Source organism: Caretta caretta, chromosome 6 (genome assembly GCF_965140235.1).
Source record: "Caretta caretta isolate rCarCar2 chromosome 6, rCarCar1.hap1, whole genome shotgun sequence".
NCBI lineage: Eukaryota > Metazoa > Chordata > Testudines > Cheloniidae > Caretta > Caretta caretta.
The window spans coordinates 126,020,162-126,045,462 of record NC_134211.1 but is presented as its reverse complement, the minus strand read 5'-3'; the positions used below and the strand labels follow the sequence as shown (position 1 = coordinate 126,045,462).

General features: G+C 41.0%; 2 protein-coding genes across 3 annotated transcripts in view; both read right to left on the bottom strand.

The window, feature by feature from the left end:
- SAV1 (salvador family WW domain containing protein 1) overlaps positions 1 to 20,062 on the bottom strand; it is a 35,089-nt gene extending 15,027 nt beyond the window's left edge. The window contains exons 1-4 of one of the 2 annotated variants that reach the window (XM_048852679.2): positions 19,841 to 20,062; positions 15,356 to 15,796; positions 4,075 to 4,345; positions 496 to 639 (exon numbers count right to left, since the gene is read on the bottom strand). In XM_048852679.2, coding sequence (XP_048708636.1) covers positions 496 to 639; positions 4,075 to 4,345; positions 15,356 to 15,796; positions 19,841 to 19,934 — 950 coding nt within the window. In that variant the 5' untranslated portion in view covers positions 19,935 to 20,062. Of the gene's footprint in view, positions 1 to 495; positions 640 to 4,074; positions 4,346 to 15,355; positions 15,797 to 19,398; positions 19,509 to 19,840 lie in introns of those variants that run through there. The other variant, XM_048852681.2, reaches the window with a different exon arrangement.
- Positions 20,063 to 21,231: 1,169 nt separating this feature from the next.
- NIN (ninein) overlaps positions 21,232 to 25,301 on the bottom strand; it is a 110,010-nt gene continuing 105,940 nt past the window's right edge. Inside the window, exon 31 of the mRNA XM_075130012.1 lies at positions 21,232 to 21,370. Coding sequence (XP_074986113.1) covers positions 21,338 to 21,370 — 33 coding nt within the window. The 3' untranslated portion in view covers positions 21,232 to 21,337. The remainder of the gene's footprint in view (positions 21,371 to 25,301) is intronic.

The following is a 25,301-nucleotide window of genomic DNA, read 5'->3' as shown; positions in this document are numbered from 1 at the left end:
ACTGGATTTAATACCACTAGTGGGACACCCAAAGATCAGTAACCGCTTACTGTGAAATAAGTCTCCCCACATCCGACCAAATAGGTTATCTTGACATCAGTTATGATTTAGCTGCAGAAAGGCTGATGTTAAACCTCTATCAGACACTGCAGGGTTTGGGGAGAGGAATGAAGGGGACAGACTCTAACCGCATCTTCTTTAATATACTGTTGATGTCCCAAAGATACAGTTACAGATCTCAAGCATCCTTGTACCTGGTCCCCACAACTTTTGCACATGGTTGCACTTGTGTTCTGAATACTTGAAAATATCTGCTATAACTTTCTACATTTAATTCTACTGCCAATAATAGTGCCTGTGCAATGAAAAATTAATTTACATAATGCAAAAAAAGGTGTTCTTCTTTTCTAGTTATTGAAATACAGCTATAGAGAAAAACTTTAAAAAAAAAAGACAGAAGTAAGTCGTTTTGAGAGGAATGAAAAAGACACTCACTTTACAGGAGCCCTGGCATAAACCTGAAGCCAGTCAGGAATCTCTGCAGTGTGGTATGGATTTGCAGGCACTAAAAGGGGCTGGCTTCTCTCAGCTTGCTGTGGCTGATAAGTCACTGGTGGAGGTTGATCATAACGAGGAACGCTGTACAAAGAACAGAGATAGAAATCTAAAGTGTATCAATTCAATAACCTTCAAAAGCAGCAAGTTAAATATACTAGTATAATTAAAATGTTAATTTTGACCAAAATGTTAAAATCTTAATAAAAACTACTGATCATTCCAGCCACTTACAACAATAGGAGTCATGTATGCAGACTGATGGCATCACAGCATACAGGCAGGTTGCATTTAATTTTAAATACTCTTTACTGGGAGAAAGGAGACCTTTCTGCAGTCATTTTTAATAACTGCGCCATGGTTTTTATTTTATTCTAAACACAAATATAAACACAGCTGCATTTATCACATTGTAGAAACTTATATCAGACCATTTTACCTGTTACCCACTGCCTTTTACTAACATGGTCTGACCAAAAATTAAAAACTGATTTTAACAGATAAAATAGACAAGTATCATTTAGCTGATCAATCCAAAATTCCATGGATTTAGAACAAATGTGTTCTAGTAACATTTAGTAACCTATTCCACAAGAACTTCAAGTTTCATCTTTAAAATGTTATCTATTGTTCCATATAGAGATTTTTCCTTCTCACATGAAAAAACAATAAGAAAAATAATACAGCAGGGACAAGCGTGTTGGAATATACTAACAAAAAGTTTATATTGTGTGTAGATGAAAACAGGGACTTTCAGTTTAGAGCAGAACGAGCCCATGTTTAAGATGGCAAAGTGCCTCTTCATCAGGAATATTATTAAAGGTTATTTGTGAGGACAGCCTGCTGGAAGGTAAGATTTAACAGCTTCCTTTCAACCTGTAACATTTTTCTCCTCCTGTGACCTTACTGACGTAACCTGTGACCGTAGAGATGATTGTTGCAACCACTGTTATATATTCGTAGCAAATATTGTACAAAGGTGGTTGTGTCTATGGAAAGGTTATGATTTTTTGTTGATTATGATTATGCTATCTGTATGTGTGTATCATTTTTGTAGCTGAAGTTATGAATATTGGCTATGTACTTGTATCTTAATGTGTTTTGATTCTAAGAAGCCTCAGTGAAGCATTTGGTCAACTTCTTAAGAAAGAACTATTCTCAGTAAGTGCCCACTGAAGAAGCACTGGCTGAAAAACTTTGGGAGACGCCAATCCACATGTGAGCTTTCCTGGGAACGTTCAAACTAACATGTAAATAATGGCGTCGGCCTGTAAAGAACTGAATCGTGCATGTTGAGGGATAAGACGGAAGATCCTTTCACAGATTGAGAACTGGTTAAAAAGACAGGGAACAAAGGGTAGGAATAAATGGTACATTTTCAGAATGGAGAGGGGTAACTAGTGGTGCTCCCCAAGGGTCAGTCCTAGGACCAATCCTATTCAACTTATTCATAAATGATCTGGAGAAAGGGGTAAACAGCGAGGTGGCAAAGTTTGCAGATGATACTAAACTGCTCAAGGTAGTTAAGACCAGAGCAGACTGTGAAGAACTTCAAAAAGATCTCACTAAACTAAGTGACTGGGCAACAAAATGGCAAATGAAATTTAATGTGGATAAATGTAAAGTAATGCACATTGGAAAAAAAGAACCCTAACTATATATACACAATATGATGGGGGCTAATTTAGCTACAACTAATCAGGAGAAAGATCTTGGAGTCATTGTGAATAGTTCTCTGAAGATGTCCATGCAGTGTGCAGCAGCAGTTAAAAAAGCAAACAGGATGTTAGGAATCATTAAAAAAGGGATAGAGAATAAGATGGAGAATATCTTATTGCCCTTCTATAAATCCATGGTACACCCACATCTTGAATACTGCATACAGATGTGGTCCCCTCATCTCAAAAAAGATATACTGGCATTACAAAAGGTTCAGAAAAGGGCAACTAAAATGATGAGGGGTTTGGAACGGGTCCCATATGAGGAGAGATTAAAGAGGCTAGGACTTTTCATCTTGGAAAAGTGGAGACTAAGAGGGGATATTATAGAGGTATATAAAATCATGAGTGGTGTGGAGAAAGTGAATAAGGAAAAGTTATTTACTTGTTCCCATAAGAACTAGGGGCCAACCAAATGAAATTAATGGCCAGCAGTTTAAAACAAATAAAAGGAAGTTCTTCTTCACTCAGTGCACAGTCAACCTGTGGAAATCCTTGCCTGAGGAGGTTGTGAAGGCTAGGACTGTAACAGGGTTTAAAAGAGAACTGGATAAATTCATGGAGGTTGAGTCCATTAATGGCTATTAGTCAGGATGGGTAAGGAATGGTGTCCCTAGCCTCTGTTTGTCAGAGGGTGGAGATGGATGGCAGGAGAGAGATCACTAGATCATTACCTAGTAAGTTCACTCCCTCTGGGGCACCTGGCATTGGCCACTGTCAGCAGACAGGATACTGGGCTGGATGGACCTTTGGTCTGACCCAGTCTAGCCATTCTTACGTTCTTCTGTTCATGGACATGTGGCTTGCCCATGTGACTCCAGGCCCCATCTTGCTGCTGTGATCTTTCACAGGGCAGAGGATATAAAAGGCCCTGAAAACTCCTCCATTTTGTTTTCAGTCCTGCTTCTTACCTCTGGAGGAACCTTGCTGCAAACTGAAGCTCTGAACAGAGGACTGAATGACCCATCCCAGCTGTGGATGTACTCCGGACACTTGATTTGAACCTGCAGCTTATTCCATCCTTGCTACAAGCCTGAACCAAGAACTTTGCCATTACTGTATGTAACGGATTCCATTTAACCAGTTCTAGCTTTCATCTGTATCTTTTTCCTTTTATGAATAAACCTTTAGATTTTAGATTCTAAAGGATTGGCAACAGCACGATTTGTGGGTAAGATCCGATTTGTATACTGACCTGGGTCTGGGGCTTGGTCTTTTGGGATTGGGAAGACCTTTTTTTCCTTTTACTGGGGCACTGGTTTTCATAACCATTTGTCCCCATAACGAGTGGCACTGGTGGTGATACTGGGAAACTGGAGAGTCTAAGGGAATTGCTTGTGTGACTTACGGTTAGCCAGTCCTCTCTGTTTGGCTGGTTTGGTTTGCCTTGGTGTGCAAAGGAACCCTAGCCTTGGGCTGTAACTGCCTTGCTTTAAGCAATTTGTCCTGAATTGATACGGTCAGTTGCGTCTCACCAAAGCCAGCATTGTTACACCTCCTGAAGTATTCTGTCACTCTTAATGAATATTCATAGTAAAGTATAATGATGCATTGTTCTTTATTAGTTGGTAGCAATATTCTGTGCTCTGAACTTACATTAAAATTAACACAGCTCAGGAAACAGAAGCCTTAAGGTTACCTCCCTTTACAATTAGAGCAACTTGGACAGAAACCAGTAAAGTTCCATGTATAAAAATAATATATAACAGATCAGTGATGTGCTAAGACAGAAAAGTTCGAATTTAGCATGAAAAATCTATCAGAATATAGTCTGCAACAAAATCTAACATTGATAGCCTACCTGGGAGCACAGGGATGTTTGTACTGAGCTCTTTTATTGATGTGATCTACATAATACACTCCAAATTCTGCTGACTCAACTCTTTCCCATCCAGGAGGCAGCCCCTCACGCTCGAGTGGATGGCTCCAATGAGTTGTATTAGTGTTATGATCAATGTAGTATTTCCTTCCTCTAATAGTCCAGTCCACTGACCAGCCAGGAAGAAGAGGTAAATCTTCAGAACTGTGATTTGTTAAATTTCCTAATGATGTAGCAGGAACCCTGCCAATACCTGAAAAAAACATGAGTTCAGCCAAGTTGACAACAATGCTTGAAATTGGTTTACTGACTTAAAAAAAAGTTGTAATTACTTTCCTCGTGAAAGCAATAAAAGATTATTCACTCAGAAGATGACAAACCTCAAGAATAAGGCTGCAGTAGATTTACAACTTCTATATTCACACATTTTTTCTCTCTACTTATTTCAAATTAGAACTGGTCAAATGAATCACTAATTATTAAGCAATCAGAACATTATATGTATGGTCTGACCAACAACAAGTAGAGCAATAATCCTTTTGTAAGTCAGATCTCAGTTCCTGAAAAAAAAGCGCGGGCTCTGGGAGGGATTTAGGTGTGGGAGGGGGTGCGGAGCACCGGATCTGGGGGCCACTCACCTCGGCTGGCTCCCCGCAAGCGGCGACCTGTCCCAGGCTCCAGCTGCTCCTAGGTGGAGGCACAGCAGGCAGCTCTGCGCGCTGCTCCCCCTCCCCCACCCCCGTGCCAGCTGCACAGCTCCCCTTGACTGGGAACCGTGGCCAATGGGAGCTGCGGGGCAGCTCCTGAGCCCTAGCCTGCTGCCCTGAGCCCCCACCCGCACCTAAACTCCCTCCCAGAGCCCGCGTTCCACACCCCCTCCTACGCCCCAACCCCACACCCTCTCCCGCATGCAAACTCCCCCCCTCTTACTTAACCAGCATTTTTTACTTACCAGCACCCTCTTCCCCCAACATGCCGGACAAAACAACTTTCACTGTATTTTCAAATGCCATAATAAAATACATTTTACTTGATTCCAGCATTCCCAACTAGCTGGTAAATGTCCTTTTAATGCTATGTTTTCTCACTAAACCATATAGAGGAGCTTAGATTTTTTTTTTTCTCTCTCAGAAGTTAAACAATTGATTCTACCACAGTACCAATGTCTCCACAGATGTTGGAATAAATACTTCCTCAGCTTTGGCTCTTCAGAAATAAAAATGTGTGCAAGTGTACGAGAGAGAGATGGTACTAGCTGTATCATCCAAAGAATACCCCGAAAAGAAATCTATCTATGCTAGCTCACCCAAAAAGCAGTATTGAAGCCAGACGAAACTTCACCATTACTCTTTCTCTGCCTAACCATCTGTTATAGACAGATATCACACATGCAGCTTCTCCTTTGTACTCATCCTTCCACTTCTGCTATCAGGGGAAATTGTGAACATGCTTTCCTTCTGACAGTTCACCCACAGATCAACACTGGCACATGAATGACATTCTTTTTGATCTTTTGCTTACCAGTTTAGATCTAATACAGCACAAGTGCTGGAGTAACACCGCACCTGCACTTCAGTCTGTGATAGTAGCTATTAGCAATAAGGTAACTGGAAATTATTCAAAGTGAAGAAACAGGAAACGAGGGACTAAAGTCCTCTTTTCCCCCGTCAGCCCCGCTGAGCACTGGTTTCGAAAACATTTGTATTTGTCAACAAAAATATTTCTAACCCTGGCAGTTTATGAAACATTTGACCTTGGAGTACATCCCTGTATTAAAATATTTTTGCTATTTCCGTAAGTTAGCGTGTATACCAATGCTGTGGTTCCCTCCTGCAGGTCCTGATCCTGAAAAGGAATCTGCAACCTTGACCTTATTTCCCTGTGGAGTCCCACTGAAGGCAGGGAGGAGAAAGGAGTTCCAGTTTCTATTTCCAAGAGGAAATACAATTTTCCAATTAAGCTACTTGAAAAGATACTGGACTTCTGATAAACAAGTCCAATATTTTCTCCCACTAACTGGGCTGTTATGATTGTGACTCTTCTTGGATGTGTAAACAAGAACTACTTATGGTGTCAGCACTAACATGGGATTCAAATACTCTCAGATGTCACTAGAAGAAAGAAGCTCAACATAGGAATAACCATTAACTTTCCTTTCGGTTTAAACATTTCAAACTAGCACATGCTCAAGTGTTTTGTTGTGTTTTTTACTCCCACTTCAATTACAGCAAAATTTAGCAGTCAATATATCACGGAATCATAGAATATCAGGGTTGGAAGGGACCTCAGGAGGTCATCTAGTCCAATCCCCTGCTCAAAGCAGGACCAATCCCCAGTTTTTGCCCCAGATCCCTAAATGGCCCCCTCAAGGACTGAACTCACAAACCTGGGTTTAGCAGGCCAATGCTCAAACCACTGAGCTATCCCTCCCCCAAGTGCTGTGGACAAAGGTTATTGCTTAATGAAGTTTCAAAGCTGGGATTACAAAGTTTCAGATAGAGCTAAAACCCATTCTATGTACGATCAGTGAGGGCTTGTTTATGTGGGAAGTTATTTAAACCCTGATATTTACCAGTAGAACAGCCCACGTGGACACGCAAAGGCCTAGTCTATTCTTAAAACTTAGATCGACCAAGCAATGTGGCTAAGGCTAGGAAAAACGTCGTGCCCTGTGCACCACAGTTAGGTTGACTTAACCCCCGCAGCGTGGATGCCACCTCTTGAGAGATGGATTAACTAACTGACGGAAAAACCCCTTGAGCTGATGTAGGAAGAGTCCACAGTGCAGCGCTGCAGCTGTAGCAGCTGAAGTATAGACAAGGCCTTTGGTGCCACAAAAAAAACAGACAAGAGCTAAGAGGGGAAAGGGAAAATTGTAATCAGAATGATTTTCAGGTCTGTTTCCCTGTGCATCACCAAGACTAGAAAGTAATTGCTACACTTCATTGGAAAGGCAATACTTCTAGCTTTCCTCGTTTCTATAGCGTTAAGTTATAGCCATGGACCTTATCACAGTCACTACTCCCTCAGACAACCCAATGCTATTTTGGCACCTTTTTTGGACTTAATATAGCAAGTACCAAACCAGTGTAATTTTTTGATTCTTGGATAAACTTTTTTTTTTAAATATATAACTGAAGCGACCAATAGTTATGAAACCAAAGGCTAGATTTACAGGTAACAAAGGGGCTAGGAGAACACAGAAAGCTGTAAAAGGCCACTTATAGTTTCATGTATACCTTTTCCTTAAATCATAAAAACACCATCAGTATTTTGAGGTTGTTGAAAGTTATAAGAATTCAGATTCTATTTGTGAAGTATAGCTTCTCATGCCTTTTGAATCGTTGTGGCATTCAACTATAATTAGTTTAATTTAGACATTTGTTTGTACAATTAGAGTTATTGAATATCAAAATAAACCAAACACACTCCTTTTGCTTATAACATTCTTATGAAGGAAGTACTCAGCAGATGCTTCCTTGAAATGAGAATATACAACAAGAATATTCCCTACTGTAGCTTAGAACAGGAGAGGAAAAAACAACTTTGTTTTTTTAGACTCCTGTAAGTATCAATAGTAAGAGTGGGCACCTCTTCCAAGGCTAGATTACCATTTAATCTTTTTCACAATTGCTGGTCAAAGAAGGGAGGGGCATTTAAAGTATTAACAAGGAAAATACTGTGTTATAACATAGGAGGATATTTTACTAGACTGCAAAACAACTTGAAACACTGTAAGCAGAAAGTTACACTGTGTAATACCGCCTGACAGAAATATGCCTGGTACTTTACAGTCATGTAAGGTTACAAGAACCCTATCTTGAGGAGCTGTGTCAGAATATTTATTATTTCTACTTCTACAACACCTGAGGGCCCAAAATGTGTATTAGAGCCCATTGTAAGGCACTATACAAAAACACCACAAAGTCCACGGCTCAGAGCATTCAGAACTAGATTCAGATAATATAAAACACGTATTCTGACAAGGAGTTGACGAACAAGTTAAATTTTAAGTCAGAGTTCTTTCAGCAGAAGTGCGGGGGCAGATATTCAAAGCAAGATGGAACTTTGGCGTGCCTATTAGTGGGTGGCGTGGTCCCAGTTTAACTCCTCCACTGCAACTTTTCTTTTAAAACCTGCCTTGTACTATCCTAGCTAAAACTTCTCTTTTCTCCTGGTACTTTCTTGGGTTAGATCTCTGTCATTGTATTAGTTGCTAGACAAGCTTTGCATTTCCTGCTCAGAGACAGAACAGCTTCTGCAAAACGTTTTCTGTTAGCACTGTCTCAGTCCTTTCCAAGTTATAACTCTTTTTTACTCTCTGCTTAAAGGTGGGTTTTCTCATATGAAAATGGCTCTCTTAATGAGAGTTACCAAATCTCAGGAGTGGGCACAACTGTATTCTCATTTACTGGACTGAAATCCCCGCCCAGACTGCATCACTTAAACCCTATAGTCTGGAACCGGTCTTTTCTCATTTGCCATTTCTGTTTCTCTCTGACTCCGATGTTTTCTTTTTGCTTTAACTACTGGTCAAAGGAATCTCAATGCTGTCCTGTTATTTTTGGCTTGGCTTTTCCTCTGTGGCGTAACATGCTGCCTTCAGTTCAATCCTCTGAACTAACTGGCAACTAGCTTCTGAGTTTTTACACAGTGCTGCAAAGCAGAGGAATCCTGTTGAATCTAGCCTGCTCTCTTTAGGGATGCAACTGTATATTATCTCACTAGTCTGCTAAAAGAAAACGTAAATGGATATAGACCATTTTTATTATCCATACTTTACAATACTTAAGGTATTTCCAGGTTTTAAGCCAGGCTCTACATTAAGTCTCTTTTTGAAAACCTTCAGCAGCACAACATTTCAACACTAGGATCCAAGCATCAGTTTTTAGCATTGTTTTTTACCATGCATCATAGACTCCAGAGACAATGCAAAGGAGCTCCTTTGCGTTACAATATCAATTCTTACAGAAATAGACCTGTAATGCAATGATGCCTTTCAATTCAAAATAAAGTCTTTGTGCATACACCACAGAGAGAACAAAACAGATGTACTGCACAAAATGATTTTGTAGTCCAGTCCAAGGGATCTTTCTGTGGGAATACCCTGCTTGGAAAGAAATGGTCACTGGAATCTATCCTGAGTGGAGGTCTCAGTTCTGCCATGGATCACCTCTTTGGCCAATCAAGTGGCCTGAGGGAATTGTGTTTGAAGAGAGCAGAAGATCTCAGAGTGGCTAGAAAGAAGTGTGTGTGGGGGGAGGGGGAGTAGAGGGCAGGGGAGAGGAAGGAACTGAGAAGGGAACCTCAGTGCGCTACCACTGATCTGATGCAGAACCGGAAAGGTGAAGCAGTTTTAGATCCCATATTTCAGCCTGATAATGAGTACGTTTAATCCTTGAACTAGTAGGCATTGAGTAGTTCTTTTCAAGCCTTGGTCATTGTCACGTTGATTGAGACAGTTTTGATTAAGTAGAGAGGTTGGAAGGGGGATAAAGAAACGGACTGAGGAGAGGACATGATGTCTGCAAGTAAAAAGCATGCTTCAGAATTCTGGAGACAAAGGAAAAACAAGAGATAGGACGACAAACCATACCGGATGAAGAAAAAGTTTTTAAAAGATTGGGGGAATGAGCCAGAGGAAAGGAAGCAGTTGAAGAAAGGGGAGGGGGGAATCAGAGGGAGCCAAGGATGATAAAGGAAGGGTGAATGGGGTCAAGGGAATAGGTTAAAGGATTAAAGAAAGGTGATAACTCAGTCAAATAAGAATGAAGGAAGGTAGAACTGGGGTGAATTAGGGTGGAAGACAGATGAGGAAGTTTCAGTAAAAAAATCTCATCAAATATTTTGTTTTTGAAAAGATTACTAGGGCTGTCAACCGATTAAAAAAGTAATTGCAATTAATCACACAATTAAAAAACTAATCGTGATTAATTGCGTGATTAATCGCAGTTAAATAGAATACCATTTATTTAAATATCTTTTCAGAGTAACAGCCGTGTTAGTCTGTATTCGCAAAAAGAAAAAGGAGTACTTGTGGCACCTTAGAGACTAACCAATTTATTTGAGCATGAGCTTTCGTGAGCTACAGCTCACTTCATTGGATGCATACCGTGGAAACTGCAGCAGACTTTATATACACACAGAAAATATGAAACAATACTTCCTCCCACCCCACTGTCCTGCTGGTAATAGCTTACCTAAAGTGATCATCAAGTTGGGCCATTTCCAGCACAAATCCAGGTTTTCTCACCCTCCACCCCCCCACACACAAATTCACTCTCCTGCTGGTAATTGCCCATCCAAAGTGACAACTCTCCCTACAATGTGCATGATAATCAAGGTGGGCCATGTCCAGCACAAATCCAGGCTCTCTCACCCCCCCCCCCCACTTTTTTTCCAGGGACACACACACAAACTCACTCTCCTGCTGGCAATAGCTCATCCAAACTGACCACTCTCCAAGTTTAAATCCAAGTTAAACCAGAACGTCGGGGGGGGGCGGTAGGAAAAAACAAGGGGAAATAGGCTACCTTGCATAATGACTTAGCCACTCCCAGTCTCTATTTAAGCCTAAATTAATAGTATCCAATTTGCAAATGAATTCCAATTCAGCAGTTTCTCGCTGGAGTCTGGATTTGAAGTTTTTTTGTTTTAAGATGCTGAATTGGAATTCATTTGCAAATTGGATACTATTAATTTAGGCTTAAATAGAGACTGGGAGTGGCTAAGTCATTATGCAAGGTAGCCTATTTCCCCTTGTTTTTTCCTACCCCCCCCCGACGTTCTGGTTTAACTTGGATTTAAACTTGGAGAGTGGTCAGTTTGGATGAGCTATTGCCAGCAGGAGAGTGAGTTTGTGTGTGTATGGGGGTCGGGGGGTGAGAAAACCTGAATTTGTGCTGGAAATGGCCCACCTTGATTATCATGCACATTGTAGGGAGAGTGGTCACTTTGGATGAGCTATTAACAGCAGGATAGTGAGTTTGTGTGTGTGTTTTTTGGAGGGGGGTGAGGGGGTGCGAGAACCTGGATTTGTGCAGGAAATGGCCCAACTTGATTATCATGCACATTGTGTAGAGAGTTGTCACTTTGGATGGGCTATTACCAGCAGGAGAGTGAATTTGTGTGTGGGGGGGTGGAGGGTGAGAAAACCTGGATTTGTGCTGGAAATGGCCCAACTTGATGATCACTTTAGATAAGCTATTACCAGCAGGACAGTGGGGTGGGAGGAGGTATTGTTTCATATTCTCTGTGTGTATATAAAGTCTGCTGCAGTTTCCACGGTATGCATCCGATGAAGTGAGCTGTAGCTCACGAAAGCTCATGCTCAAATAAATTGGTGATTTATTTAAGGTGCCACAAGTACTCCTTTTCTTTTTAAATATCTTTGTATTCTGTGTTGTAACTGAAATCAATATATCTGAAAATGTAGAAAGCATCCAAAGTGTACAGTGCTCACTTTATATTTATTTTTGATTACAAGTATTTGCAATGTAAAAAACAAAAGAAACAGTCTTTTTCAATTCACCTAATACAAGTATTGTAGTGAAATCTCTATCATGAAAGTGGAACTTACAAATGTACAAAAAAAACTGCATTCAAAAATAAAACAATGTAAAATTTTACAGCCTGCAACTCTACTCAGTCCTATTTCTTGTTCAGCCAATTGCTCAGACAAACAAGTTTGTTTACATTTGCAGGAGATAATGCTGCTAATTTCTTGTTGACAATGTTACTGAAAGTGAGAACAGGTGTTCGCATGGCACTGTTGTAGCTGGCATCACAAGATATTTATGTGCCAGATGTGCTAAAGATTCATATGTCCCTTCATGCTTCAACCACCATTCCAGGGGACGTGTCCATGCTGATGACTGGTTCTGCTCCCTAACAATCCAAAGCCATACAGACTGATACGTGTTCCTTTTCACCATCTGAGTCAGATGCCACCAGCAGAAGGCTGATTTTCTTTGTTGGTGGTTCGGGTTCTGTAGTTTCCGCATCAGAATGTTGTGCTTTTCAGACTTCTGGAAGCATGCTCCACACCCCGTCCCTCTCAGATTTTGGAAGGCACTTCAGATTCTTAAACCTTGGGTCGAGTGTTGTAGCGATCTTTAGAAATCTCATATCGGTACCTTCTTTGCGTTTGGTCAAATCTGAAAGTGAAAGCGTTCTTAAAATGAACAACATGTGCTGAGTCATCATCCGAGACTGCTATAGCTTGAAATATATGGCAGAATGCGGGTAAAAAGGAGTAGGGGACATGCAATTCTCCCCCAAGGAGGTCAGTCACAAATTTAATAAGCGCATTTTTTTTTTAAAGTGTTACCAGCATGGAAGCATGTCCTCTGGATTGGTGGCATGAAGCATGAAAGGGCATACGAATGTTTTAGCATATCTGGCACATAAATAAGGTGCAATGTCGGCTACAAAAGTGCCATGTGAATGCCTGTTCCCACTTTCAGGTGACACTGTAAATAAGAAACAGGCAGCATTATCTCCTGTAAATGTAAACAAACTTGGTTGCCTTAGCGTTTGGCTGAATAGAAAGTAGGACCGAGTGGACTTGTAGGCACTGAAGTTTTACATTGTTTTGTTTTTGAGTGCAGTTATGTAACCAAAAAAAACCAAACAAACCACATTTGTAAATTGCACTTTCACGATAAACAGCTTGCACTAACTACAGCACTTGTATGAGGCAAAATACTATTTCTTTTATCATTTTTATAGTGCAAATATTTATAATAAAAAACAATACACTGATTTCAAACACAGAATACAATATATATATGAAAATGTAGAAAAACATCCAAAAATTTAATAAACTTCAATTCGTGTTCTATTGTTCAACAGTGCAATTAAAACTGCGATTAATTGTGACTAATTTTTTTAGTTCATTGCGTAGGTTAACTGCGATTAATCAACAGCCCTAATAACTACATCCTAGGCTGAGAATGATGCAAAGGAAGAGGAAGCTGGGAAGGAACTGAAAATAAGGAATTGGGTTCATGTTCTCATTGGCAATGAAACAGATCAACTAGTTTAAAATTGCATGCTGGGGGTGGGGTGGGGAGGGGGGAAAGGCAGTGCTTTTGTGCGAACGAACAATGTCCTTTTTTTGCCTCTCCCCTCACACTAAGCAGCAGCATATTTAATCCCTGATTCTACTGCTGCCACAGGAGACCTGTAGAATTGACAAGTATCTAGTCACTTTTACTAATGCTCACTCAAGCTAGGAGCAGTAAAGATATGGGAATGATTGACAGTAGAGAACCAAATTTAGAAGCTCCCTTCCGTTTTCCGGCAACCAGAGAGGTGAAAGGGGCAGAGAGAGGAAAGTCCTCTGTCAGCAGTTGTTTGTGTGGGTCTCAAATGTAACTGTAAAAATCACAAAAAGTTGGCAGGGTGACCCAGCTATGTGATACCAACAACTATCTTTAACTTGGTTTGGAAATTAACTAGATTTCAACTGACAGAGTCCCTTTTAATCACATCCAAAAACCCCACCAAAAAAAACCCACAAAAAAACAGATTTCCATTTCCAGTGTATCAAAAACTGTCGCTGTTCAACTGAGCATCAATAATGTTTTCCAAAACTGTTCTGACCAGCCTATACTAGCACTTAAATCATTTTCAATATTGCTTTGGGGAAACTGTTTCAGCAAGGGTTCACTGTTTCCTACGATAGACAGGGTTTTTAAAAACTGATGGTTGTAATTTAAAAGGAACATGCGACTTATATGGATGACACTTGTTCGAACAGATGCATTATTTAGTATTTAGCAAAGAAAACCAAAGTGAAACTGCATAAAAGTCCTCACAGTGTTACTATTATTACTCTTTGGAGCTCAGTTTCCCCCCTAACTATTCACTGAGTAAGAAGTTTTCTGTAACAAAAGCATTTCTCTGTCAAGTTAAGAATTCTATAAATGAGGTCAGTAACCTTAAAGTCTTGACATTCTTGGTAGTAGAGTTGTTTTCTTAGAGACAGCAGATTTACTATTTTGCTTACAGCTTACCCGTAAAGAGGAACTGAATGTATTTCACAGTGAAAACACTTATGTACATGTCTAAAGTTTAAAATAGTTGCTTTAAAATACTTTGTATAAGATGTTTTATATTTATCAAATGTTAGAACATAAGTACACAAGTTCTCTCTTTTTAAGGTCACTTTTCTATGACTAATAGAGTGGTTCCACAGATGCTGTACAAGATTCACAGACTCTTAGTAGTTTTCCATTGTAAGTAGAAGATTCACAACAGAACACCACACAAAAATTATTCAGGAGTGCCACAGCACACAGAGCAGAGAAATCTAGAATTATTGTGCTGTAATGCCACCAAGGTTTTGATTATACTAAGCACTCCCATCTTCTTTATTGTGGTATTTGACTTCAGATTGTTTATAAACAAAACTATAACCCACAATTTATGGCCATCAGTTATTCTATACATATTTAATGGATGCAGCAAAAGCCTACTGCAAGTTGGCAGAAGCAAGCCAACTAATGGCTACGATGTTACCACAGGGATGTATTTTAAGAGTGCAGATATGATTCATGTAAATTCTCATAGCATTTTAACAAAGGGGATTAAAAGGTGCAAGTGAACCAAAATAGATTATGTGACAGTTTTACCTCCTCAGTATTTTGAGTGAGCTGGTCATAATTTAACGGGAAGAGTCCTTCATAATCCATGTTTGGAATATCACTCACTTGGCTTCCATTTTTCACTCAATTAAAATACAGTATTTATTTTAACTCTTGAAATGTATAAGGAAAAATAGGTCACTTATAGTTGGATAGTACATATTATATACTTAAAATTATTTTAAAAATTCAGAAGTGTATCACTTTATTTAAAGAAATAAAGGCTATGTGGCTTCTGGAGAATGGTATAATCTGTTTAATAGATGTATTTGTAAAAAAAATACAATATTAAACTTAAGCCTGGACAAATATAAGATATCTCCAATTCTGTCAGGAGTTAAATAAGTTTAATATTAAAAAGCAATCCTACAAAGTACCTTTAATTTTTTTTTTTTAAACATGCACATTTCCCTTCCCTCTCCACAGAATATATGCAACGTATTTCCTGGTTGCCATAAATATAAGCAAGCAAACTTTGTATCAGAAATGTAATTAAAATAGGAGAACTAGAGTATATAGAGCAATACTAATAAAAAAACATAACCAGGAGCATCATTAAGAAATATTTCCATAGCAAAAGTGTTTCTTATGCATTCTTTAAAATAACCACTTGCCTGCAGTATGCCTCCCTTGACTATGTGACATCCTTTGGAAGAGATCATTGTTATGTCCATAATATCTATAGTCCTCATGTACACGATCACTTAGCTGATGCCTCCTTTGACCATCATAAAAATCATAGTAATAGCGGGCACCAGCATCTCCATTTTCTGTCACAGAGTTAGCTTCCGTTAAAAAGGACTGGGAGGAAGAGCCATATTCCCGTGGGATATCAGTCGAATTTCTTGCAAGATATGAAGGCGCAGATAGTCTGTTGCTTTCTCGCCTCATTATTTCATGAGGTGGCCTCTGAACTGGAGTTCTAAGGAAACTCTGGTTTCTAGAAACTATCCCCTCCCCTCCTGCAGAGTAGGCAGAAGAACTCGAGTCAGGAACGCAGATATCAGTTCGTCTTGGAATGGTCGGACCATGACGGATAAATGAAGGCATCAGATCTGTAAGAGTAAAACATTGTAATTTAAATACAAACTTTGCTACAACAAATGTCCAAATTAAGTGCAAAATAGGTACGCTAACTGTTTGACCATAATGCTAAATTAGATTGTAGAAATCAGGAAATTCAAAGCTAAGTTTTTCACAATAACATTAACTCAGCCATTTTAAACAAATATACAGTCAGAGTTCCAGGCCAGAAGGGACCATCAGATAAACTAGCCTGACCTCGGATATATCACAGGCCACCAACACATTGCAGCCACATCATGCACACTAAATCCAACATATGGAATTATACCAAAGTATTAGAGACCATAGGAGACTAAACTGTTGTGTGCCACCAAGAGAGAACATGAGGGACCAGAGGGTACCAATGCCCAAGGCCTTAGCAATAGCAGGAAAATTGATTAAATGAGATCCTGGCAAATGATCTGTGCCCCACACTGCAGAGGAAGGTGAAAAACCTCAAGGTCACTGCCAACCTGACTTGAGACAAAATTCTTTCCACACATGGTTCTCCACTAGACCCCTGGAGCACGTGAGTAAGAACCAGCCAGCCCAACACCTGAGGGAGGTCTCAGTACCACCTCCGAGCACTGGCTCACCTTGCTTTTCATTTCTCTATCTCAAATACCATGAAAGAATCTCAAAGCATCTAGTATTAAGCCTCAAAACATCCATCTAAGGAACTTATCCCCATTTTAGAGATTGAGAAATTGAAGCAAAGATAAATTAATTCGCTTGTCAGCTCTTTAGAAGAGAAGCTTTTACTCTGTTTGTACAGTGACTAGCACAACAGTGTCTCTAGATACAAATGCAACATACACAAATTATTTGTATTTCACTAGCTTCTAAAGACCCCAACTGAGACTGAAGCACAATATACACATATAGTAAGAGGCAGTTCTTGCCCAGAAGAACTTGCCATCAAAATACAGAGTTCATGTGTCTTGTCCAAAGTCACACAGAAAATCAGTGGCAGAGCAGAACTCAAATCTTTCAACTGCCAATCTAATGCCCTATCATGAGGTCTGCATTTGTGTACTTACAGTGACTGAGTACGTAAGTGACTTTCCCACAGTCTCACAGGAAGTCTGTAGTACACACCCAGGAATAGAACCTATACTTTACTGTATCTATATAACATGGTCTAGCTAGCAGTGCTGTAATTTGGAATGCTTCATTTCTCAACCTTAATGTTACATTAATTTATCATAGCATTTAATAGCTCAGCTTTAAGGAAACTGCCATACGACATGAACATTAATTGCTATACTGGTTCAGAATCTAAACCATTTTGCCTCTACCAAGTTAAACATCAACCCAGAGTGGTAGGCCTCACTCAGAAGGAAAAATATGCCAATGTATTCAATAATTTTCTAAAGTCTGTCTTTTAAATTACACCTCAGTGGATGCAATGACTAAATTATTTGCCATAAGAAGTGCTATGACACTAGAGCACACAATGGATTGTTATTTCACAACAAAACACTGAAAACATTGCTAATGTATAGACAACTTTAAATTTTTACAAGTTTAAAAACATTATGCCTTTTATTTTGAAATCTAGTTTGTCTCCTCTCTCACTGGGAAATACAGTAATACCATGTTATTACTTTATATCTTCAGCCATTTTTGACCTGTGCATGCAAAACTGATTATCAGATTATTGTTACAGAGAGAATAGAATTTTTAAAACCCTTTTTACTAAGATGGCTAAAATGATTTAGTTCACACACAAATTCAGTATCATACTGTAAATTAACAGTTTTAAAATTTTAAAACTAAAACATTCCAAAACTCAAAGAACACAACCTAAAGAGTTCAAAGTACATTTTCCAAAAGTATATTTTCAGCTCTTGCAGTTGCGAAGGTAACTGTTCAAACAATATGATGCACTGCTGTCACACTCAGGCTTTGTATTCACTGCTAAAAAAAGATGTGTTTTTACCATAGGTTAAAACTAACTATATTAGCTAGCTTGCTGTAAAATCCTATTAGAGACAAGTCATGAGATCACAGATAGGTGGGGAGTACAATGCTGACCTTGCCTAGGTACCTCCTCGTAAAAAAACTACAGATGCCTTAAAAAGAACAGGAGTACTTGTGGCACATTTGAGATTAACAAATTTATTTGAGCATAAGTTTTCATGAGCTACAGCCCACTTCATCAGATGCATAGAATGGAACATATAGTAAGATACACACACACACACACAGAGAACACGCCTTGTCTCTACTAGGATTTTACACTGAGATAACTATCACACAGTTATTTTACCATAACCCCTCCCCTGTTTGGCAATGAAGATATAGCCTTAGCTTGCAAAAAAAGAACACTAACTTTAGGAGAGTTGTGAACTGCTCCAATTCATATGAACAAGTTATTAAAGGAACAATGTGAACTTAAATAAAAATCGCACTTCTATGTGAAGATACTGTCTTCTACAAATAACTATTAAGGTTACTGGAACTGAGATTAGAGAAGTTTGTTTACAAAGTGCATTGGACAACACTTGTGTATGGACAGTTACCCATTTTCACATAGGTCTTCCATACAGCAACAAGGAAAAGAACTCCGTTTTTCTTATTTTATTTTATTTTTTTTAAATGGAGGGGAGAATATATTAAAATCATAAAAAGCTGGCTAGCAGGGTTGACAATTTCCTGGGAAAAACTAGTTTAGGAGGACCAGATGTTAGTAAAAACTGGCTTAAACAGGGAAAAATTATTGCACTAGTGTCCTCGTTCTGCAAGCACAAAACGAGTCTTTTCAAATGCTGGATATATCCACTGAAAACTGAGGAACAGTTGGTCTATCCGCTACTTCGAAGTTTGTCTTCTACAGAATTCTGCATGGCCAAATGGAACTAGACTCGTAGTGTGAAACTCTGCATGCTTCTGATTGCTTAATGCTTCAAGCTCACAACTCTGCATCACTGTAATTTTCACATATTCAAACATTTTTGACTTTTGTTTATAAAATATTGAAAAATTGACCATGAATCACGACACACAACTTCCCTGAGAAAATACTAAACCAAAACCTTACATTCTGATGCTCAGTATTATAGCTACATATATTAGTATTACATCGACTGCAGTTTTACTTTTTGTTCGTACAACCCTAAATTAATCTCTGAATCTGCTACCTTATGTAACCACAATTTTAATAGGTAACTAAAACAAAGTGTAATGTGGTGTGCATTAACAAACCAGTTTTTCAAACCGAAAATACCTTAAACTGGGACTAACATTTTTCCCCGGGGCAGTAAAAAACATGATTTTAACTGGTAAAAACCATCTCTGGTAAATACCATGCCATCCCAGTGTGCTGGAGGATTTATGAGCAGGTGTAGTACATCAAAAGTTTTCACAGACTTAGTTTTTATTTGATATATTCAGACTGTGGTAGGGCCCAAAAGACCCTGTATTGGGATTGGTGCCCACTACACTCAGTAATGTATAAACAAAACATAGGAGAAAAAACAGTCCCTGCCCTGAAGTGTTTATTTAAAATAAAAGCAAACACTAACAAGCCTGGAAAGAAGGAAACAATTAAAATATGTACAACTTATGTACACTGGCATATACTACTTGCCGTTCACATGCATCTGAGCGAGCCCCTCGGGTCCTACATATCAAGTTGACAAGGATCCCTTTCAATTACAGTCGAAGAACAAAAAAAAAAGAACAGGCGGACTTGTGGCACCTTAGAGACTAACCAATTTATTTGAGCATGAGCTTTCGTGAGCTGCAGCTCACAGACTAACACGGCTGCTGCTCTGAAACCAGCCAAAGAACAGAGCTTTTACCTTCACATCAGATGGGCAGGGTGCCACTATAGGCCCCTGCCCACCTCCTGGGGCGGGTGGGTGTTGGGGGCCTTCCCCCCCTGTCAGGACTCCAGGCCCGGGGCACGCTCCCCGCTGCCCCCTGGGGGGCGGCTGCTCCCCCCCCAATCTCGGGTCACCCCTCCCCCAATCTCGGGTCACCCCTCCCCCCGCGGCTCCTGCCGGCGCGGCGCCGCCCCGGACACTCACTGCGGAGCAGCGGGCTGGTCTCCTTCTTCACGTACTTGCCCTGCACCTCGCCCGGCTTGGAGAGCTCCGTGCGCGTCTTCTTCCGGGACAGCATCCCCGGGCCCGGGCCCGCGGCCGCCTCACTCCGCACGGGCCCCGGCGCCGCGCCGCGCGGCTCCCGGCTGCCTCACGCGCACCCGCTCGGGGCCGGAGGGATGGGGCCGGGCCGCCGCGGAGCCATGTGCGGGGCCGCCCCCTCGGCGCACAGCCCTGTGGGACGCCGGCAGCGCCCGCCCCCGGGAGAGCGGGCTGGCGGCGCTCCGTGGCAGCGCCCCCTGCGGCCGGGAGGGCCAAGGGCGCGGCGCGTTCTGGGGCAGAGGGTTCCGCGGCCGTTGGGTGGGGGGCGGGGCGGGGCCGCACTCGGGGGGGCGGGGCCTGCAGCTCCCGCCCTGGGGAGGGCGCAGGGCCCAGCAGCCGGCCCAGCCCTGCAGGGGGCAGGAGGGGTCTGGGGCCCAGGGGGCCCTTCGCCCCAGCCAGGGCTCGGGGAACAGGCGCCTCTGGCGGCCGGGGGCAGGCTGCAGGGCCTGGGCCAGTCCTGAGTCTGGCAGGGGGGCAGAGAGGAAGGGGCAGGAATGGGCCAAGACATGGCCGAGGGGAAGGAGGCTGGGAGACATGGAGGGCCAAGAACAGGCCCAGACAAGGGTGACGGGAGGGGAAAGAGGCTGGGAGACCTAAGGGGCCGGGAATGAGCCCAGACAAGGCTGTGGGAGGAAAGAGGCAGGAAGGGAGCACACAGCAGACACATTTTATGCCAGATCACACGCCCCCTCTCATTGTGTTGGCCAAGCACATGGTCTGAGAGCTGGGTCTGGGGCCTCCATGTTTTATGGTAGGGCTAGTCACCTACTACTCAAGAAATTATATTAAATAAGTGGGTTGCCACAAACTCCCTCACGCGGTGAGCTCTTACCCCCCCCCCCCCCCCGGCCTGTTCTCATTCTCCTGGCCCCGTCACATTCCTGATGGACCAGTCGCCTAGAGGTGTCACACATGAACACTCACCCACGACATCGAAAAGCAAGAGCCACTCGGCTAATGGAAGGGCACGCTGCAAAGCTAGTTGAGGTGTGCAAGCTCCATAGTTGTATTACTGCAGCAACCAGGACCCCAGAGTGTCAGGTGGGGGACACGCACACAACAAACAACAATCCCTGCCTCAAGGAGATTACCATCTAAGTGTTAAACAAGGGACAACAAATGGATACAGACAGGGAAGCACAAGGAACAATGAGACACTATTTGGTCAATAGGCACAGCACACCGGCATCAAAAACGGCATGGAAAAACCATGTAACTGTTGTTCTTTGAGATGATTGGTCATGTCCATTCCATTCGAGGTGAGTGCGCACCCACAGGTGCAGTCGTTGGAGATTTTTGCCTTAGCGGTAGCTGTAGGGTTGGCTGTAGGGTCTTCTTGAGTGCCTCGCTCCTGTGGTGGTATATTAGGCGCTGCCAACCCTATGCCCTCTCAGTTTCTTCTTGCTGGGAACTCTGACAGAAGGGCAGGAGGACGGTTAGTGGAATGGACATAAGCAACACATTTTGAAGAACAACAGTTGCGAAAAAGGAGGTAACCATTTTTTCTTTTTTGAGTGCTTGCTCGTGTGAGTCACCTAGAATGGAATCGACAAGCAGTATCCTCGGAGGTGGGCCTGGAGTTCACAGTTCAGCGGCTTGCAGTACTGCTCTATCGAAGCCAGCATTGTCCTGGACCTGCTGGGTAAGTGCGTAATAGGATGTGAACGTGTGAACGGACAACAAGGGGGCTGCCCTACAGATGGCCTGGCTAGGCACTTGGGCTAGGAAAGCTGCCGAAGAGACTTGCGGCCTAGTTGAGTGGGCGGTGACAATTGGCGCAAGTGACACCTTCGCCTGATTGTAGCAGCAGTGAATGCAGGCAGTATACTGAATTACCTTTCATCCTGTCGGCCACCGTGACAAACAATTGCGTTGACTTATGGAATGGCTTGGTCCTTTCAATGTAAAAGGCTTGTGCCCTCCTGATGTCTAGAGAATGCATGAGTTCGAGGGCGAAAGTTTTTGCAGATCCTGTACTTATCCTTTCTGTGGGACTCCCCCAAACTTTAAACAGCTCTCATCGGGGTCACTAATGGGCATCAGCTGGGTGCACTATGAACATGGCTTAAAGCCTGGGGAACGGGGCATACCCGGCTTCAAGGCGAACTCCTAGACCTTTAAGTTGGAGTAGTTGTTTAACTAAGTACCTATCAACAAAGGAGACAGAACAATGGACTGTAAGAACTGCTCACGCTCTTACGATCACAGACAAGGCACTCTGACCAACCGTCATGGGTGGTAAGAAGGAACAGAGGGGGTAGGGTCAGCAGTGCCTAATATAGTAGCGTATGAGCGCGGCACTTAGGAGGGAACTACAGCCAACCCTACAGGTACCGCTAAGGCAAAAATCTCTGACTGCACGTGGGCGTGCACACACCTAGAATGGAATAGATATGAGCAAGCACTCAAAGAAGCCAACCCTCCAGCAGTGCAAATTAGAGGAAGCTCATTAACAGATTACCAATAGAAAAGCCTATTTGAAGTCACACAAACAAAACATGAGGTAAATTTAATCCTAAATTCTGAATATTTTATAATTTTCACCATCAAATAATTGTGTATTAAAGATTAGATTTTTAATAAAAATGTTTTGACTGGTAACAATGATTAAGGGGGAAAACAATGGATGATGAGAACAGGCTAGAAGTAAAAATAAATTAAGAGGTAGGTTCATTATTGGCTTTTTCTTCCCTAAACCGGTTTATGATTTTTTTCATAATGGAAAATTCATATTGTTTTTATCATTTACTGCAAACCTGTCCATTTTTATTATTATTTTATCCAGTTAAAAGTTTAGCTTTGATTAGTACGAACATATGAATTGCAATTGAATAGAGTTATTGGTCTGCACAGCAAAATGTATGAAAATATTTTCATACAAGGAAAAAAAAGTAGTGAGTTTTGTAATTTATATTTTTAATTTCAGTATAAACAATGTCAGTTCATCTTTCTGTTTTACATGATGGTATAAAGACAACTGTTGTAATACAGTATATTATACTGATATAATACAATGCAAACTTGATAAAAAATACACCCACTAGTCTTCATCTCTACAGAAGTTAATTATCACTAATTACAGCATTTGACATTTAGTGGGAACAGAAGCTATTAATGGGTGAGAGGGCTGAACATCAGCAAAGCAACAGAACGCAGTTGTAACAACGTCATTTCCTTTAGTTTTACCAAAGGATTTTGCCGTTCTTTGCTAAAGTACACTGTTCCTTTAAACCATTTTATGCAACATCCATAAATAGGGAATGTCAGTTGGGTTACAAAATCCTTTTGCTCTTACAAAATCAAAGAATTTCCTTTCTTTGAATTTAAATTCAGCCTCAGCTGACTGAGGAAAAAGTGCTAATATATACTTTTTACCAATGCAAATTGACATACAGCTCCTTAACTGTGCAGATATAAAACAGCCCCTCAAGTTGTTCGGAATGAATTTGTGTATATTCACCACCAAAAAAACCAATTCCAAAACGCTCATCTTCACAGTGATTCACACAGCATGGTGTAGGAAACAATGGTAATATTTTTTAAAACACTGTTATATTATCTTTGAACTGGCAAGACCCATTGTTTTGATTGAGGCCTAGTACTTCAAGTTTTGTTGAGCATACATGAGTTTGCTATAAAAAAGACTTCGGATTTTAAAAATGCCTATATGGTATACCCAGGCTTCTAACATTATATTCAGGCATCAGAGACTATAAATACTTAATACCTTTCATAAATATATATCCATTGGCTCAAATGCATGGTAAAAAAGTGTATGCAAGTAACTGTGCCAGCCCAGTGGTCAGGCAAACATTTCATTGACAGGGCATCAGAGTTTGGGTCCTCAGTTTCACCACTGCATACCATCTGGAGAGGAAGTGCCCTAAACTGCTTCTCAAGCAACCCCTTCTGGCAGATGCTCTAAGCAGCATTTAATAACTCTGGAAGGTGCAATGTCAGAGGGCACTTTTGAGAACTCTTTATTCACACAAATATCCCAGTGAAGTCACCTTGAATCTTGCCTGAATAAGGGAGGTTGAACTCCCTCATGGCCCGCCACCTCCCAACTGTCCTTAGTGATGGGATTAGTATTTGAAGCTAAATACATGAAAGGAAGGATAGATTGAGAGAGAATGGGGAGAAATCAATCTCTGTGTACTATCCCTGCGACAAAGGTTACCTATCCTAGCTTCACCTTTTTGAATTTGATTCTGATTAGTGCTTTTTTTTAATCCAACAGAAAATACGTGCCAGAAAGTCTAAATTTGGAGTCTGTTCTTTTATAAAAGCATCCACGTGAGATTTTATTTAATTATGCAGCAATTTAAGGACAATCTCTACTTCAATATCCCCATGATGTCTGACAATTTGCCACATATGTTAACATTAGGGGCTGGTTGACACTACCGCAGTAAATTGATCTAATTTACACAACTTCAGTTAAATGAATAACGTAACCAAAGTCGATGTAGTTAGATCCATTTACCGCAGTGGCTATACTGCACTGTGTCAACAGGAGAGCATCTCCCATTGGCTTCCCTTACGCTTCTCGGGGAGGTGGAGTACACAAATTGATGAGAGAGTGCTCGCCCATCAATTTAGCGTGTCTTCACCAGACCCACTAAATGACACTCGCTACATCGATTGCAGCAGTGCCGATCTACCAGTAAGTGTAGACATGCCCTAGGTCATGCCTCGTCTAGAAAAATATATTGCATTAAAAAGTGCTAGCGAACACCTTTTTCTAGGATGACCACCGCCATCTGAATTCTGTCTACTCTGCCATTGTAAAAATACTGCCTATTTTCCTAAGCTAGACATAGCCTTAGAGATGTGTGCTCAATTTCCTTATTGTCAACACACATTTTAGTCCAATTGTCCATGCATCAAAACTTTATTGTGTGTGTGAGACTTACCAAGCTAACTCGTCAATATTAGCATAAGCAAAATATATATACTCTGGAATTTAAAAAGGGAACTCCAATTTAACTCAATGTAATTAGCTATAATAATTGACCACTTCTGCAATCAATGAAAAAAATGGTGTATGCAAGTCTTAGAGCTGGTCATTTACCAAGATAGAAGATTGAGAGTGGAAAGAGACAGTACAATACAGTCATGAAATAATTTCTAAGGTTTTCTTGCTTTGTGTAGCTCCTAGATAGGTTTGTGACATGATTGTCATTTGTCTATCTTTTAAAGGTATATTGAACAAATCTTAGTAAAGTTTTAAGAGTTGCATGCTGATTTTTGTTTTGATTTTTGTTTTTAAATAAAACCCTGTATATTCATTGCACCCTTTCAACAGGAAAACAGTGCAGAATTTTCTATCATCAGACATGCA